General features: G+C 39.1%; 1 protein-coding gene across 1 annotated transcript in view; it reads left to right on the forward strand.

Moving 5' to 3' along the window:
* The window catches only part of RNF217 (ring finger protein 217), a 138,248-nt gene that overhangs the window by 78,132 nt on the left and 41,304 nt on the right, over nt 1-18,812 (forward strand). Inside the window, exon 2 of the mRNA XM_066248150.1 lies at nt 6,486-6,719. Coding sequence (XP_066104247.1) covers nt 6,486-6,719 — 234 coding nt within the window. The remainder of the gene's footprint in view (nt 1-6,485; nt 6,720-18,812) is intronic.

Here is an 18,812-nt window from a genome sequence, read left to right on the forward strand (position 1 = left end):
TTTGGTACTTAGCACTTTTTTGTGCCTCAGTGTGATTTTCTTCATATTATCTTTACTGGGGTTGAGAGAACTTTTAGGATATTTGGTGTGATGTTTTTCATTAGTATTTTTGATAATTAAAGGCGTCTAGCACAGTGCTTTATAATAGCTTGCTGAGTAAACAAAAAATCATATTTATAAAGTAACCACCCCTAATAATTACAGACGATAAACTTATGGGAAACTCCATGAACTTGAAAATGTTTCTGCCTCTGTGATGCTCCACAAAGTCATTAATGCACAGAAAGTGCTTGAACAGTGGCTGGCATATAGGAGGTACTGCGTGCATTTCGTTATTTCCACATTGCCTTTGTTGTGGTATTCTCTTCTACTCTGCCACATTAACATGTTCTATTTTTAAGGAAAAAGGAACTCTGACATCCCCTGGTGTTGACTGAGCAAATGGCTAAGGCACTGTGTAAACTATCATGACCAATACTTAAAACCAAGACCAAAATCATAAACCACACATTTGATAAATTACACTTCAAAGTCCAAGGTTTCTGCTTTCTCTGTTGTTTTCTCTGGACAATTAAATTAATTAATATGCCACTTTTCCAGAGGTCTGCTTCACCTGTGCCATTAAATTACTTTTGAGTATTCCCAGGTGGCAAATTAAATAACACCCTGGGAAATTCCTTTAGAGTTAAGTAATTTTGTTTTACAAGAAAGGACATGTTTTTGTTCAGAAGAATTGAGAGTGCATTTTCCAGTGATATAAATAGTAGTATTAGCATTGAGGCAACAGAAATTTAAAATATCTTGACTTTAAGTGTATTAAGTACATAAAGTCCTGTAAATATTTTTTTGTGTGTGTGACAGAGACAGAGAGAAAGACAAAGACAGGGACAGACAGACAGGAGGGAAGGAGAGAGATGAGAAGCATCAATTATTCATTGTACCACCTTAGTTGTTATTTGATTGCTTTCTCATATGTGCTTGACTGGAGGTCTACAGCAGAGCAATTGACCTCTTGCTCAAGCCAGCGACCATGGGTTGTGTCTATGATTTCATGCTCAAGCCAGCAACTCTGCACTCAAGCTGGTGATCCCACACTCAAGCCGGCGACCTCAAGGTTTCAAACCTGGGTCCTCTCCGTCCCAGTTTGGCACTCTATTCACTGCACCACTGCCTGGTCAGGCTAAAGGACACATTATTTAAACTGTTAAATTGATATTGAATCATGATCTTCAGGGGAGATATTTGATACCATGGTAATGTTTTCCGAAAGACTTATTTTCTTTAGATCCATACCGCAATATTTATGAATGAAATGACATGATTTCTGATATTTGTTTCAAAGTAATATGGGAGGGCCATATGGGTCAGGGCATATAAAAAAACATGATTGGCCAAGAATTGATTATCATTGAAGCTTGCAGAATGAGTACGTAAGGGTTCATAATACTAATCTTCCAACTTTTGCATATGTTTATGGTAATCCCTAATTAAAAAATTTTACATTGGATAAAATAATAAATTAATACCATCTAATCCCAAGTTTCTAGGAAAGGCTGTCAATACAATTTTAATTGCTGTGTCCTCAATTTCCATGAAGGCAAGATTCATGACTTACACTACTTTATATCCTTTAAGTGTAATATTTTTGGAGCTCACTATGTTTTTAGGGTCAATTAGTGATCTTTATTCTTGTTAATGTAATAAATTTGCAGTGTAAATTTGCATTTACAGCAAACATCACATATCTACATAAACTATATTTTATTACAAACTTCTCAGTAAGTAGCACTCACTAATCATCAGAATATTCCAAGCAAAAACCTAAAGTCATTCTTTATATCTTTCTTTACTTCATCCTCTCTGTCTGGTCCGTCACCAAACCCCATTTGGTTCTACTTCCATAATGAACCTCATTCGCCTACTTCTGGTTACCTAGTTCTGTCTTCCATCATCTACTGCCTGGACAACCCTACCACAGTCAGATGCCACTGATAAGAAGAACAGGTGCAAACCAGGTCCTACAATTCTCCCAATTTCTACTTTTGTTCTACAGTCCATTCTCCAAGTCCATTTCTAAGCGGAGACTGGAGCATGTCACTCATCATAAAACCAGTGAATGATTCATATTGAACTTAGAGTAAAATTCACACCTTTATCACAGTCAACAGGTCTGTGTGTTCTGGCTCATTTCAGATGTGTTTCACTCAGTTCTGTTCTCTGAACACAGGCACATCAAGCACATTCTGCCCTGAGGCCATAGTTTTACCTTCTCTGATGTATAGTTCCTTCATAACAATCTGCCTGGTTTATTCACTTGTCTATCACACATTTCCTCCAATAGAAGCCCCGTCTCTCTCCTCATCTATCTAAAGTCCATCACACTGTCTAATAAAAACCATGTTTCATTGAAATTGAAAACATGATCTGTTGTAGGATGCAGTATTATATTATGAGCCACCAAGAAAATAAAAACACTGCAAATTAAACTATGACACAATACTAAAGATTATTGATTGTAGGATAATCTTGGCTTTTCAGATGTTAAAATGTTTAAAAAAATATGCAGGTCTTGTTGAATAAATAAGTGAATGTACTTTGCTTAATCATGATGATTTGTTTGCTAGTGATCTTTTCAGATGATCTTTTTAGGAGATTATTCTAAAAAAGATTAGACATGTAGAGACCAAGAGATGTAGGCCATAAGTAGCACTGTATTATGAAAATGGGGATATTGCTAGTATGAAGAAGTATGAGTAATTCTAAGGATTATATGAGTAATTGTTCCAAACTGCCAATGACTAGCTTATCGGCAATGATAAAATTTTTGTAGGTGCTGCATGGGCCAGGAAACTTGAATTCTCAACAAATACTGTACTTCAAGAGATCCTTGCGGTTGTCCTGGAAGTAGATTTGGGTCTTATACTGTAAAAGGAAGGAAGACAAAAAAAAGGTGGGGACAGACACGGACTGTGACAACAATGGGACAGTTAGCATAGTGCTTCTGTTTAATAAAATATGCGATCATCTGGCTCATTGTAGTAGGGATTTTGGAACTTTCAGAAAGAAGATATGGTATAGGCCAAATACAGAAAATATGAAAGCGTAGGAAATTATCTATTGTGTGACAATTGAGTAGCTTTGCAGACTGACTTGAGAAACACTGAGGAAGACAAGGTACTGGGTTGGAGGTAAGGCGGTAGGTGTCCTCATGTGGTGTAGTAATGGACACCCTCCTGCAGGAGTGATGAGATCACCTGCCCCCTGGAGCTGCCCTGCATTGTTCTGGCCCTTGAACAATATTCCATTTCTGTAAGACCTGACTGACCCTGAGTAGCTGTGAAGTTACCACTTCTTTTTTTTTTTTTTTCATTTTTCCGAAGCTGGAAATGGGGAGGCAGTCAGACAGACTCCCACATGCGCCCGACTGGGATCCACCCGGCACGCCCACTAGGGGGCGATGTTCTGTCCCTCTGAGGCGTCGCTCTGTTGCAATCAGAGCCATTCTAGCGCCTGAGGCAGAGGCCACAGAGCCATCCCTAGCGTCGGGCTATCTTTGCTCCAATGGAGCCTCGCTGCGGGAGGGGAAGAGAGAGACAGAGAGGAAGGAGAGGGGGAGGGGTGGAGAAGCAGATGGGCGCTTCTCCTGTGTGCCCTGGCCGGGAATCAAACCCGGAACTTCCACATGCTGGGCCGACGCTCTACCACTGAGCCAACCAGCCAGGGCCAAGTTACCACTTCTATTGTTATCATTCACATAGTTAGAGTAAATAAATTTATAGGTGAGGGAGTCCAGATTAAAACACTGACCTGGGACTAAGAAAATCCCAACTGTTGCCCCTTATAGTGTGCTGCTTCCCAATAAATAAGAGTCACCCAGGATGGGCCAAGTGACCCCATTAGTGTAGAATGAAAAAAAAAAATCATCTTTCACATGCTGAAACTGAAGTTTTCTATTTTCATAGGGAAAAAGTCCTGACTCCTAAAATGGCTTCGTGCTCTGTCCTTGTGCTTTGATCCCATTCATCTGCTCAGCCTCCTGTCTGAACTCACACTTTGTGCTTCAGCCGTACTGCTCATCTCTTAGCCCCTGGAGGCTGCCATCTCACGTGAGGATGTAGAATAGATATGTGATCCACCGGGATGTGGAAAGATAGGGTATACCTCCTGTGGTGTGCTGTGTTCTATTTACCGGCAGCCTTTTGCCAATGTTGTTTCTCCTGTCTGCACCTTTAATCTACTTTGACTAAATTTTAGTAATCTTATGATCTCACTTGAAATCTCACTTCTTCCAATAAGTGTCTCTTGAACCTCACAAGTCTGAGGTTACCAAGCCTCCCCCATATCCTCCCTGTCGCCTTGGCAGACACACTCACCACTTGGTATCACAACTACCTCTTTACTGAAAAACACTTGCAAACTGGCAGTGCCTAATCCACTATCTGGCTCAGAAATGGGCTTGATAAATGTCTAGAGAATATTAAAAGGGGAAACATTTATTAATTTTTAAAATGTCTTGTACATCTCATTAAACCAGTTTCTTATCATATCACACATGGTCTTTGTCTATTTAAAAAAATTCAGAGGACCTCTGTCTTGAGCTATAAGAGAAAATAATTTATGATAAAACATAACATTATCATAACTCTAACAGGTGTAATAAAATCTGATAGTAACTATAGGAAGACTCGTAAAAAAAGCAGAAAAAATTATTTTTGGCAAATACTTGAAAAACCTCTCTGGACCATGTTTTGTACAATAGTTGCATAAATTTATGTAGTAATTTATGCTTTCAACAGGGGGGTGCTAACCAGGAGGCTTATTCAAAGACAGACTCATTTCATTCTCAGCCCGGCCTATGTCTTTTACTGGTATTAAATAATTGTACTCATGCATCCTTCAGCGTGTAGCATCTTCACTACCTTTCCTCACGTCTGTGCCAGGTAAGCGGCACAATTAAAAAGAAAAGTTGCAATGATATTAGAGTTGTGTTTGTTTTTAATCAATCTTGGTAGCGATGCTGTGCTTTCCCTAATGAGGTAGCTTTTCCTCATTCCTCCCTCTGCCTTCACAGCGGGCGCTTTCCACTGAGGTCACTGTGTTTCCCTTGTCAGGATGTCAGGTGCACTCAACTGAAAAAGAAGTGGGTTAGCGCTGCTTGTCACTTGTAGCTGTCACTGCCCCCTTTTGTACATTACGATGAACAAAAGAGATTATGACGCTAGGAGTATAAAGAGCTCTTGTTCGCCACTTATGGAGAAAATTCTAAGTACTCCTTGTTCCAAACGAGTTTATTTTCTTTATCTTTTAAAAGTTGTGTCGACACTTTGTGCTTTGATCTTCTATTATAATCTTTACCACTAGCCATATCTGAATCCCACATCAGATGTGAAGTGTAGTATTCCTGTGTACCCTTCTCCTCTCCTAATAGAAATCCAGGGTCATTTGCAGCAATTCATTTTATTAATTTCTGCAGTAGTAACCAGGTCTCATTAGGATTCTTTTTTACTCTGTTGCATTTTGTTTTCTTCCTTGCTTTGTGATTCTGATAAGAACTCTTATTATATGTTCTTTACATGGAAGAGTCAGAGAAAATAAAGACATCTTTGGAGATAATTTTTAAATTACTAGATCATATATATAAAATAGATTTATATATATATTCATAATCTCTATTTTGTTGTTGCTGTTCCTTTTTAAAATAGTTAAATGCTGCCTGACCGGGCAGTGGCACAGTGGATAGAGCATTGAACTGGGATGCGGAGGACCCACGTTCGACACCCTGAGGTCACCAGGTTGAGCGCGGGCTCAACTGGTTTGAGCAAAGCTCACCAGCTTGGACCCAAGGTCGCTGGCTTGAGCAAGGGGTTACTCGGTCTGCTGAAGGCCTACAGTCAAGGCACATATGAGAAAGCAATCAATGAGAAGCTAAGGTGTCACAACAAAAAACTGACGATTGATGCTTCTCATCTCTCTTCGTTTCTGACTATCTCTCTCTATCTCTCTCTCTGACTCTCTCTCTCTGTCTCTTTAAAAAAATAAAAATAAATAAAATAGTTAAATGTGCCTGAAGTCCAGTGCTGAGGTATTCTGTACTAAGGTTGAAAAATCTGAAATGCTTTGTCATCCCAGCTGTCCCTTTAGTGACACATTGCCTGAATGCTATCTCACCCTGGGGTTTCCAGAGATGGGATAATAATTTGCTTCTTTCATAAGTCTGTGGTTTTAGGTCCATTGAAGTTCACAAATACTATAATGATAGAGAATGCTTAAACATGCTGTAAATCATTTTGGAAGCATTCATTATTTTAGTACTGCTCAATATAGGTACCAGAGTGATACCATTTACTATGTTAGGAAGCATGAAAAAGAACAGGTAATTTTTTACTATAATCATTAAATAAAGAATACTATATGAAGAAAGTAAAAGAATATAGACATAATAACAAATACCTTTTCTTTTCCCTCCCGTCTGCTCTTTTACACAGGTACAACATGGCCAAGTAGAAATCAAATGTCCTATCACAGAATGTTTTGAATTCCTGGAAGAAACAACAGTTATCTATAACTTGACACATGAAGACTCCATCAAATATAAGTACTTCTTGGAACTTGGCCGTATTGATTCCAGCACCAAGCCATGTCCTCAGTGCAAGCACTTTACAACCTTCAAGAAAAAAGGACATATTCCCACCCCTTCCAGATCAGAAAGCAAATACAAAGTAAGCATGGTCACCAGAGTTGTGGGTTAGATGTCACATGATGGGAGCAGCCAAATTAGGCCAACTTGTGGTGGGCAGTAAGTGGGCTTCCTTCCCTTACTGGAGTCTAAGGTGAGTATATATTGGCTTTGATTCTGAAAATATATGGTTTGGGGAGGCTGATGATAAAAGAACACTCTTGAGGATTTAATTAAGGTTTTTCTTTTACTTTAACCATGTTTCACATTCATCTAGTTGCTTAGTTGAAAAGCTAGTCTTTAAAGTAATTGTCTTACTATTACAAAATATTAAATACATACTAAGACTCTTTTTAAATTTAGTATAAACTTGACTTGTTCAGTATACCCAATGAGAATCCCTTTTTGGCTCTGTCAGTAATAAGTAAAAGTAGTATAAAATGCTATTCATCCATTTATTCAGCAAATACAAAATGTCACTATGTATGAGGCAGTGTGCTAAGTTTGGGGGATTCAGAAGCAAATGTGACATCATCCCTGCTCCAGAAAATGACTAATGACCGTGAGGGACATATGCTGTATGTGACAGTTCAGTATGATTACTCAATAAACAAAACCAAACACAGCGTGAAACCCAGTACTCTTGTGCTTTGAGAATGTGAATGGAGGGGGTAGGGTTAGGATGTCAGAGAGGTTTCATAGAGAAGACTCATTCTCCAGCCAGATAAACAGATGAAGAGTGGAGATCATTTCAGAGCAAGAGATGAGTCAGTGTTCAGGCCCCGAAGCTGAGGCGGGCGTGTGGGAAACGTGCTTGGTAGAGTTCGTGGAGAGACAGCAGGGGAGAGGCAACTCATCAGTTATTCAAGAGCAGATCCTGTTGAGTCTTTACGCTATACTCAGAAGTTTGAATGTAGTTCTGTAGGCTTCCATAAAGATCACTCTACCCACATTAATGAGGATGTCACAGTAGGGCAGGCTGAAGGCAGGGAAACCGATGACGGCAGCTGTAGGAGCAAATCATTGATTCACAGTCCTGGCTACACATTAGAACCACCTGTAGAGTTTTAGACACGCCAAGGCCCCAGGCCCACCCCAGGACAATCGTCTGGCAAATTTTCGAGTCTCCCTAGGCGACTCTAATATGCCACAGAATTGGGAACCTTTGCAGTAAATGAAGTGGAAAAATGATGAGGCCTGTGGCAGTAGTTTTCATCCTTGTCATTGCAGCAGAGGGGCAGGATGAAGTGGTTTCAAAGGCTGTTTGAAGTCATCTCCATGTAAGGTAAGTTTTCACCCATGTTCTGTGTCTTGGAAGCAGTGGTTGCTACATTACTCATTCTGTAACTTTGAGGAGAACATGGTTTAGCAAGTAGTTTCCCCCACCGTGGCAGTGATGAGCTCAATTAGGTTAGGGGAAAGTCTCTGAATGAGTGATTGCGCTTTGAAACTGCTTCACTCTCATAGTTAATTTTTGTTTATTTCCTATTTTTGTGTAGTGTAGTCTCTTTAAAGCATAACTATCAAAAAAAACCAAACAAACAAAGCCTTTCTTGTTTTCATCTCTAAATAGTGCATTTTTGAGGATTCAAAATTTTATAACCTAAATAATACTCTCGCCATGATCTTGAAGGCTGATTAAGCAATAGAATACTTTCATTTGACACTGTATATTTTTAGATTATTTTATTATCATTCCAATTTTCTGTCTTTGACGGTATCAGAAATGACTTGTTTTAGAAGTTTTTACTCCATAACTTATTTAATTTTTTCTACATTATGTTTAGAATTACATTATTATTTTAAATATTTATATAATTTATATATTTATGTAATTTACATATAAACTCCAACTATTATTTTAGAATTTGTGTTAATTTAAAGATGAATACATAATTGAATCAAAGTGGAAATAATTTTGAAATATAGTTCCCTTAGGAAGTGGGTATAATTTAAGGTACAACTGCAGTAATAGTAAATGTTATAGATTTCATTTCGTCCCAAATCACCCAGTTATGTTGGGACAAGCATAATTTATCACAACGCACATATATTCAGAGTGAAATATAGAAAATATGAAAAATATAGATTCTTAGTATAAGTCTAAGTGAACCAAGGGTACTCTGTTAACATTTCCCAATATCAGGCTTCCTCCCACATGTATCAGTTGGCTTGTAGGTAAGAAGAGAAACAAGGGGTCAAGGCATCAAGATCTCAAACCTGATCAACTCAGTTTTCTACTTTTGATGAGCAGAGGAGAAGGAAATTAGCTTTGGGGAGAGAGGAAATTCAATACAAAATAAATATTACTGCTTGTGAAGCAGTTAAAATGCACAGGAACGGGTGAGGGATAGAAATCTCAAAACAGAGTAAAACTACTAAGCAAATTTCAAGAAAAATAGAGCTGCCACAGAACTGGGGGTTGATTATGGTTGTTATTCTTCTTTACTATAACAGAAAGGGTAAATAATCCCTCTGTTTTGTATTGTACAAACATCTAGGAATAATTCAAACAATTCCTGAAGCAATGATTTGGCTATTTAGTGTAATATTTATATAACACTTTTCATCATTAAATTCCAAGTTCTCACATTAACATTAGCCACCTGACTTATATGTCCATCTCTGTGTGGGTAATGAGTAGGGAGATGGAGTCTACAGCAAACCAACTACGACATTCATGATTGCACCTAAGCTGAGGCTAAGGTCTTTGTTCTTTGAGGTGATTCCACGAATAATTTTTATGTTTGCTGTATTTTTAAATTTTATTTCCCCAATAACAGAACACACTTCCAAATTGGTATAGTTTATCTTAATTTTAAGAATAGTGAATGTAATTCACTTGTACTTGAATGTAATTAATTGAGTCATAAGGCAACAGAAACAGGGAAAAAAAGTGACTACTAATGTGTAACCTGTCTGAGCAAGTTAAAATCTCTTCATAATGCTATTTACAGCAGGTATCATATCTATTGATAATAAAACCTTCATAATATATATTTCAGTACTATTCTATTTGAGTCATTGAGTTACAACATCTTGATCTAAATTGTCGCTTTTTGAGCATTTATTATGGCTTAAGCTGTCACTTCAGAAGCATTTATCATAGAAAGTTAAAATTGCTTAAAAATATCACAGCTATTTTATAGCAAGAAATATCCTTGATTGCATCTTACATGAAATTCAAGATTTAAAATATCATATTTGGGGATTTTATTTTAATAGTGTGTGTGTGCGTGCACGTGTGTGTGTGTAAATACCACTTGTTAAATCTTTTGTACTCAGCAGATGGAAGAGGTGTAAACAGAACATATCAACAAACAGTAACAAGAACCAGCTTATGCTTCCAAGCCCTGACTCAGCATCTCCCTTCTGGCAAAAGTTTGAATGAAAAGAGCTTTTCATGATGTTCTGAATTCTGTCAAACTCATGCTATATCAAATATAACAAGTGCGTTCCTGAACTGAGAGATTTACATTGAGACAACCTTGCCTCTTTTTGTCCCTCAATACTTGTCATGAGACCAAAAAGTTTACCATTCTATTTCTGCAAGGTTGATTTATTTTCCAATGAGAATTCTAAATTTTAACTTAAACAGTTCTTATAATGTATTATATTAAATTTGACTCCGATTGCATATCTATCCAGGGGGAAAGTTACTGGTGGGGAAATAAAACTGTTGAGGCTGCGGCCCTAAGGGCACTCGGGATACCTGCAGACAGGTGCAGCAGCAGCGCCTCAAGTTTTTCTCCATAGCAATTATCATCTGGGACTTTATGGTGTATTTGTGTGGCTGTTTGTTTAAGGTCTCTCTTTCCCACTGGTCTCTAGGAGGCCAGACCCAAGCTTGCTTACTGCTGACAACCTGTATCATACACTATGGCAGGTAGAGTGTGCTCTCAAAATATATTTGTTTAAGGAACTAATAAAGGGCCAATGCATAAATAATAATGCATATGGTAGTAGATGTGGGTGGAAAATATTGGGAGCATAGGGGAAAAAAAAGGACAGGACATACTGGGAAGGCTTCATTAAAGAATAAACACATTAAACTAAGCCTTGCCATTTTGAATTTGGCAAGCTAAAAAGGGTAGGTAGAGCCCTAGCTTCAAAATAATTTAAACTCTCAACCTGCCACCTACTACCCCTGTGACCTCGAGTACAATTTCTACATCTTTTAGTGGTAGCTGGGGTAGTAACAGTGCCTGTCATAAGAGGGTAGTAAGGATTAAATGAGGTCACGCATGTAAAGTGTTTAACAGCATCTCTCACAAATCCTAAGTTCTCAATGCACGCTAGAAATTATTGTGCTTGTTCTCATTTTTTGGAAGGATGGCAAAATGGGCAACCCTGGGTTACTGGGAAGGGGATGGAGAAGTCAAAAAGAATAGAGGTGGAAAAAACAATTGGGTGACTGATGGATGGTGGGAGTCAAGTAGGGATGAAACTGATTGTGTCTTGAAGAGGAGTCAGTTTAGGGGGTGGACAACAAATTAGTTTAAAATATGCTGATAGCATTAAGTTTGAGGACCCTTTGGGGCACCTGAGAGATTTCCAGAAAACATGGATCTTACGCTCAGTAGTGATCTGGTGGAAAACAATAAGATTTGGGGGTGAGACATGGTCAGTGAATTCACAGAAAATTTTTTTAAATGTATGTTTGGGGAAGTGAAGAAAGTTAGTTTTTATAATTTAATGACAAAATAACCTAGACATGTTTTCTTTGAATATATGTACCCTGATTTATTAATGTCATCCCATTACCATTAATAAAAATTTATTTAAAAAAAAAAAAAAGAAAGTTTTTTATGGAAGAGAGAGGTAGATTGAAAATAATTGGACATTATTTTACTGAAGTAGGAACAGTTCTAGGTTTCCTTCTTATTTCCAAGTGTAGACCAAGTAATGATCCCCCTTTCCATATTGATTTGGAGTGTGTTAATGGCATATATAAGTCAGCATAGAAACGTGTTAGAAATAATTCTCCTTATGGTTTTCTCAAAGCAAAACTAATAATCCCCACTCTTCTAACCACAAATATGGGATTTAGAAAAACCTTGATAAAAAATGGTCCTTTGACTCATTATAAGGTAAAATAAAAAGCCAATAAAATGTCCTGGGGAAACTTGCTCTGTGTTATTGCCTTATATTTTTAGCATTCTTTTTATTTTTCTCTTATAATTATAAAACTTCTGGGTAGAAATTGTATTTTACAAAACCGTACACAAATATATTATTTTTTTAAGCGGTAAACTGTTTTTTCTAAGATCTTTAAGAATATAATCAAATCAATGGGTGTCTTATTCCTAATTGGTGTGCTTTAAATAATGCTTAAGTGAAAGGCTGGAACTTGGGTCCTACTCAGTGTGCCCTCTTCCTGTAACTATTATTGAGCCATCTCTGACCTGTTCTGTACTCTAGAAAGTGCCTCTTTGGAATGCTTCTCCAGCCTCCTTACCATCTCAATTTCTGTTTGCATTCGGCCAACGGTTGCCACTGGCGAAAAGATAGGATGGAAGGAGAGAGTAGCAGATGTGTTGTTACATCCTCACTCCCTCCCTGAGTCAGAGCAACGCTCTGGCAGTAGCTTCCCCTTGGGTGTTCTCTCCCCCATGTTCCTATTCTCACTGGGCTCCAGAAACTTCTTCCCCCCTTGGGTCTTTGGACCTAAGAATGACAATGGCTGCCCGTTATTTTTGCTTCTGGGGGCCTATCAATCCTTTGTTCAAATCCCAGCTGCTCCACTTTATTTGTAAGTAATGATAATTTGTATGTATGATATCATTAAATGGATGGATGGATGGATGGATGGATGGATGAATGAATGAATGAATAGTGCTTAACTTCCTTCTTGTGAAGATGATTTGAGATTTCTTTCTATGTAGAAAAGCTTCCCCATGAAAGTGTGGCTAGTATGCCGCTTTGCTCTTCAGTTTCTCTGACACCATCATTTTAAGTTGACAGTGTTTGCAAAGTGGGAATTAGATTGTGCATCAACCCTGCAAGATCAGTGTAGTTTATGACATATACTGTTTTCTCTTGGCATTAATGCACCATCGATGTCAGGAGACTACAGAATACAAGTGTTGCTTCTTAAGTGATCGTTGTTAGTATATAGAATTGTGAGGGAGAGAAAGATGAAGTTGTCTAACTCAGTTTGAAGAAGCAAATGGGGCATTATCATCTCACATATTATATCACACTGCTATAGTGCAGTACTACTAAATTTTATTGGGATGCATTTCTCCCTCTAGTTACTAATGACATGCTTTCTTAAAATTGTTTTTTGTTGCTTTCTTGATGAATTAATTAGCCATACTATTTTATAGAGTCTTTACTTGAACTTCTAACAACAAAAGTCAAGTATTGGGATTCATTTGATATTTTAGCCTACCTCTGGCAATAAAAACTGCAATAACTGTAATAAGCCCTGACTGGTTGGCTTAACAATAGAATATCAGCCCAGCATGTGGAAGTCCCAGGTTCAATTCCTGGTCAGGGCACACAGGAGAGGCAACCATCTGCTTCTCCCTTCTTCCCCCTTCTATCTCTTTCTCTCTGTGTCTCTATATCTCTCTTCCCCTTCCCCTTCCTGCAGTCATGACTCAATTGATTCAAGAATATCAACCTCGGCCACTGAGAATGGCTCTGTGGAGCCTCGGCCTCAGATGCATAAAATAACTCTCTTGCGAACAGCCCCAGATGGGCAGAGCATTGGCCTTAGAAGGGATCCTAGGTGGATCCCAGTCGGGGCGCATGCAGGAGTCTGTCTCTGTATCTCCCCTTCTTTCATTGTGGCCTGACCTGTGGTGGCACAGTAGAGAAAATGTTGACCTGGAATGCTGAGGTCACTGGTTCGAAACTCTGTGCTTGCCCGGTCAAGGCACAAGTGGGAGTTGCTGCTTCCTGCTCCTCCCCCTTTCTCTCTCCCTTTTCTTTCTCTCTCTCTTTTCTTTCTCTCTCCCTTTTCTTTCTCTCTCTCTCTCCTCTCTAAAATGAACAAATAAACTCTTTTTTTTAAAAGGTTAAAAAACAATAACTATAATAATCAAGGCTCATAGCTACCATAAACTGACCTGCAATGGGGCTTGGAATTGGGTTTGTTTTTTTTTGTTTGTTTGTTTGGTTGGTTGGTTTTTCACTTTATCACATCATTTCTTGGGTCTTCAACACAAGAGATAAGTGAAGAAGCATTTCTCCCTGATCGCCTGCCGAGTAGTAAAAAAAAAACTAAGCCAAGTCTGGTACTCATTATAAAGTGGTCTAGAGAATGTTGGGACTGTGCTTTTCTCACCTGTCACACTCTGTAGTCTCACTTTGGCACACTGACCCTCTCAGATCTGTAAGGGAACCTGATGTGGCAGTCGACAGTGCATGAACCCTCTACAGAATGCTTCCTGGGTGGCCCAGGCACTGACTGAACTCTTCCGATGTTAAGGAACTTGCTACTTATAGAATCATTCCTTTCCGTTTTGAAAGAATTCATTCCTACCTTTGGGCTGAGATCTATCTTTCTCCTGCTTTCCCCTATGGGTCCCAGAAAATATCATACTTCCATTTCCTCACACGGCTATGTAATTAGATGGCCTACGAGCTACTTTATAGGGTCATCTCTGTGGGACGTCAGCCTTATCCTGGTGTGTTCAGAATAGTGTCCTATTAAAAACAGAACATGCCATCCTGCACTGGCTCCTGAGCTTGGGCTACACAAATCTGGACAGAATCTTCTCGTACCTTTTGTATGCCTGATGAGGAGGTGAGTCCCTGGGAGGAGAAACAGGCTCTGTCAGATAACACTTCTCTGGAGCTTGCTTTCGAGGTTTAGAGAACTCTGTGAATGCTTGAAAGTGTTCCCAGGCGGTAGTAGCAAGATGAACTGGGACGAAGCAGGGATTTTCAAACTGGTGAGAGAGGACTCTTTAAAGGACAAAACTTCCACTTCCCAGTTTCTGGCATGCCGCCCTAGAAGAGCATGCCTCCCAGCTGAACAGAAAAGCTAGCCCTGAAGTGAATGTGTTTTGCAATAAGTAGTGTGCTGCATGTGTACAAGGAGCCTGGCCTCAACGTGAGGGAAGTCAGTCAAGTTTACGAATAACTACCATATAGCCATATAGGTTATCTAGTTATGTGTTAATCTGCGTTTTTGTCCCCAGCCCTCAAGAAAGCTTCTGTTTCATTTTCTGGTTTAATGTCAGTGATGCTGTGAAAAATTAAGGGAAGGGTCACTGGGCCACATTTGGACGGTGGTCAGGGAGCAGTGCTTCATGAAGCCACGTGTTAATGCACTACAGTCAGGGAGAAATCCCCAAGTAGGAGGTAAACCCCACGGCGGTAGTCAGCAAACTCATTAGTTAACACAGCCAAATATCAGCAGTACAACAATTGAAATTTCTTTTGAGAGCCAAATTTTTAAACTTAAATTATATAGGTAGGTACATTCCTTATTGAGGTAACGCCCGCACATGGTATTTTGTGGGAGAGCCACACTTAGGGGCCCCAAAAGCCACATATGGCTAGCCAGTCGCAGTTTGCCAACCAGGGCCCTAGGGAATGAGAATCAGGGCAAAAGAAATCCAAAGTAAAAACAAACTCAGAGATACAGAGTATATTGGTGGTTGCCCGAGGGGACTTGGGTGGAGGGGGCTGGGAGAGTCAAAATGGTGAAGGGTGGCTGGCAGTGGTATGGTCAAGGATGTTGATTAGACTTTTGGCGGTAATCAATTTGTAGTGTATACAAATGTTGAATTACAGTGATGTACACTGTTACTTAAACAAAGAAAACAATGAAGCCAGAAGTCAGACCATGCTTTCCCAGGTGAAGAACCTCCCTGCTCTGCCATTCTTGGCTTTAGGATTTGGTTTTCTAGGGAAGGAGATAGTGCTTTCTTGAAAGCATTTGAAGCCATGTATCAAAGACTTCTTTTCTTATCTTTATAATACGGTGTGTTTCTTCAGAGTCTTCCCCTCTTCAAAAAAACCATAGTAAGTCATTAAAAAACTTTTTATACCTAGGAAGTTGGCCTATTATTTGCATGTCGGTCAGTTTTCTTAGCATACTCTGGTCTGACATCCTGTAGTTTTACATGTTTCAGATAAGGAGTTTTTTGGACCACAGTGTATTTTGAGAGACACAGCAAGAGTAGAGGTACATTCATCTAACACTAAATTAGACCCGGTTTTTGGACACTTTGGCAAAGCTCGGGGTTAAGTCAACTGAAGTGACATCTCTGTTCGGGCTACACTAGAACACTCGCTATTTCTCCAGTGCACCATGTGCTCTCAGGCCTCCGTGCTGTTACCCCATCACTTGTCCCAGTGACATTCCACCATATTTTAGGGTCGTGGCCCCTCTGAACACTATCTTCCAGTGTTCCCCGAAACATCTTTTCCATGGCACTGCTTATCAAAGCTTCTACTCTAGCAGTGACTACATGGTTATATGCCTCTCTGGGTTTATATTTGTAAGCCTTCAGGGAATTCCTTGAGGACAAGTGTTTTTATTCTTTTTTATGTGCCTAACATAAGTACACTAAGAACATGGCTGCTTGAAGGTGCTCAATAAATATTTTTTAAAGGAGCAAATGAATGGATGAATATGTTTTATTATTGAGTATTTTTCTTCATCTGAAGTTTTAGTAAAGCAAATTCTTGGAAACCTGAGTTAGCTTGTATTTGTAATGCTACATTTACATGTAGATGTCTAATGTTTAAAGTTTGATCAGTAATGATTTTGTGATTTATTTTAAATAATTGTGTATGTAGCGGTATATGGAATTTAGGCAAGGAGAGATACATCTGCTGTGCTCTTTGGTGCTAAGTCTGTTTTATTTTGTGGATTATTTCTTTATTTGGCATGATGAACTATCAAGAGAAAGTACCATTTGCTTAGGAAAAGTAGGTTGGTTCAACTTGTCATCCAAGTATTGTTGTAGCCCATATTTATGAAAAAAAAGTAAGGAAATTCAAAAGTTAAAAATGTAATGTAAAGTTATTTTATCTTTCATGGATTCTGCAGCAAGTTAATTAAGACTCCTAACTCTGATAACTTTATTCTGGAAACACTTGCAGCCCTGACTCTTGTAGGAGAGTTTGCACATTAATCATGATAAATGTCCTATGAATAAAACATTTAGTAAACATCATCTGCTAACCTAAGAAGTCATATCATGTAAGTCAGTTGTCATAAGTTAGATGTGTTGGTTTTTTTAATTCACTTAATGTTAGCCGATATATAGTACTTGCTATATGCGAAACAACTCATTTTATATATAATTTACTGAGTTCCTTCTTGCGCCGGAAGCTCTGTGTTGCTTAACTCAGGGAACACAGGATGAAGGAGCTGCAGCCTTTGCCCTGAGTGAGCTTGTAGGCTGTTAGGGAGATGACACATCTACATGTTAACTGATTCTGGTGGGGAGGGACAGGGAAGACATTGTAAAGCAAGTAGCATTTGATCTGGATAAGATTTCAGTAGACAGATTGTGTTATTTGGACTTTCTCCAATTACAAGAATCAGAGATGTGCTCTACCAAGCTGCCGCCGTGGATGAGGTTTGCTGTAAGGCTTCACGGGAGGTCGGTATGGTAGGAGAGCAGGCTTAGCAGCCACTAGGCAGGGCTCAAGGGCTCATGGAGGATTGGACACTAGCTCTGGGAGCATGCGAGCCCCTTTATTGTCTCTCTAGCCGGGACTGCTGTTCCCTTCTCCCCGGTCTGCACTACGCTCACTAGGTCCTCCTCTGTCTTTGCCCCACTGCAACCGTAGAGAGCATGTGTATCACAATTACACCCCTCAAGACAGAAAGCCCGACTTGGCTCGCCTCTGTTCGCCCTGCTGCACAGAGTGCGTGCCAGCCACTACACACATGCTTTTGGCATGGGGGCTCATTCCGATTTCTGTAAATCAGTTGTGGCCAGGGAGGTGGGGCCCCAGGGTATAAAGCAGTGCCTTTCAAACTTTATTGTGTCTGTGAATCATCTGGGGGCCCTGTGAAATGACAGCTCTGATTCAGTGGGTCTAGGGTGTGGCATGAATTATTTTTTTCCCCCCGCAAGCTCCCAGGCAATGCTGACGGTGCTGCTCCTCTGACCACCCCTTGAGTAGCAAGGAGAGAGCATGGGGACCTCTGCGAATGTAATTACTCAAGACAGGCACTCTGTTCAGGAAATTTGTGGTTGAGAGATGGCTTTTCATGTGAAAGAATAAATATAAATAATGTAATGGAGGAAGATGTAATATTGATGTCTCTGTGTGTGTTATATAAGGCTGATTTTTTAACATGGTTGAGGTCAGAATGAATAAGGCTTCTTTAAACCAAAAAGTCAGTATTTGGACCATTCAGGTGCAGTTTCTAAATAACAAGGCTATTGGGATTGGCTATTCGACCTTTTATTGTTTAATACAAAGCAATAATTATTGTAATATTTTCAGTGAGACAGAAAGTAGTCAAGTCTGAATTTAATTGAAATTATTTATATTCACTTGAGAGCTTGTGTAAAACTCCTTTCAGTTTGCCACCAAGTCTGTGTGGATGGTGAGGATTGGCAGGAAGATCTGCAGAAGGACTTAGTTGTTTATTACAAAAAATTGATAGCTAGAGTCCCTGGTATTGAGAGTAGGTGTCAGATTCCTTATCATTCTGGTGCTGTCAGAGAATCACACATTTCTAAATGTCTTCATTAGAGATCCGTAGAGGTGATAGCTCAACACTCGGTCCCATAGATCCTTGGACCTTTATAATATCTAACATCCACAGAGTTAATCTCCATTCAAAGCACCATTACATTCATTCTTCTATTCGTTTCATAAATATAATCTGGCGAACTGGTTAAAAACCAGAGAAAGTTTTTAGTTTGACAGTGTTAGAGTCCAGTGATTTAGAATTATGAATAATGTCTAATAGAAGAGAACTAAATTAAGTGGTTAGACCCTACTGACATAATGGCAGATACGTGAAGAGAAGCAGAATCTTCTGACATCTTCCACATTTCATTCATTACATTTGAAAAGTATATTTAAATGCAATGAGTGCACTTTTTGGCCCCATGTAATAGTTAGACCCTTCTTGCATGGTTCAGTGACACAGGGGAATGATAATTTTATATTCTTTTATTATCTGGAGTTCACATACTTTAAC

Source organism: Saccopteryx bilineata, chromosome 12 (assembly GCF_036850765.1).
Source record: "Saccopteryx bilineata isolate mSacBil1 chromosome 12, mSacBil1_pri_phased_curated, whole genome shotgun sequence".
Taxonomy (NCBI): Eukaryota; Metazoa; Chordata; class Mammalia; order Chiroptera; family Emballonuridae; genus Saccopteryx; species Saccopteryx bilineata.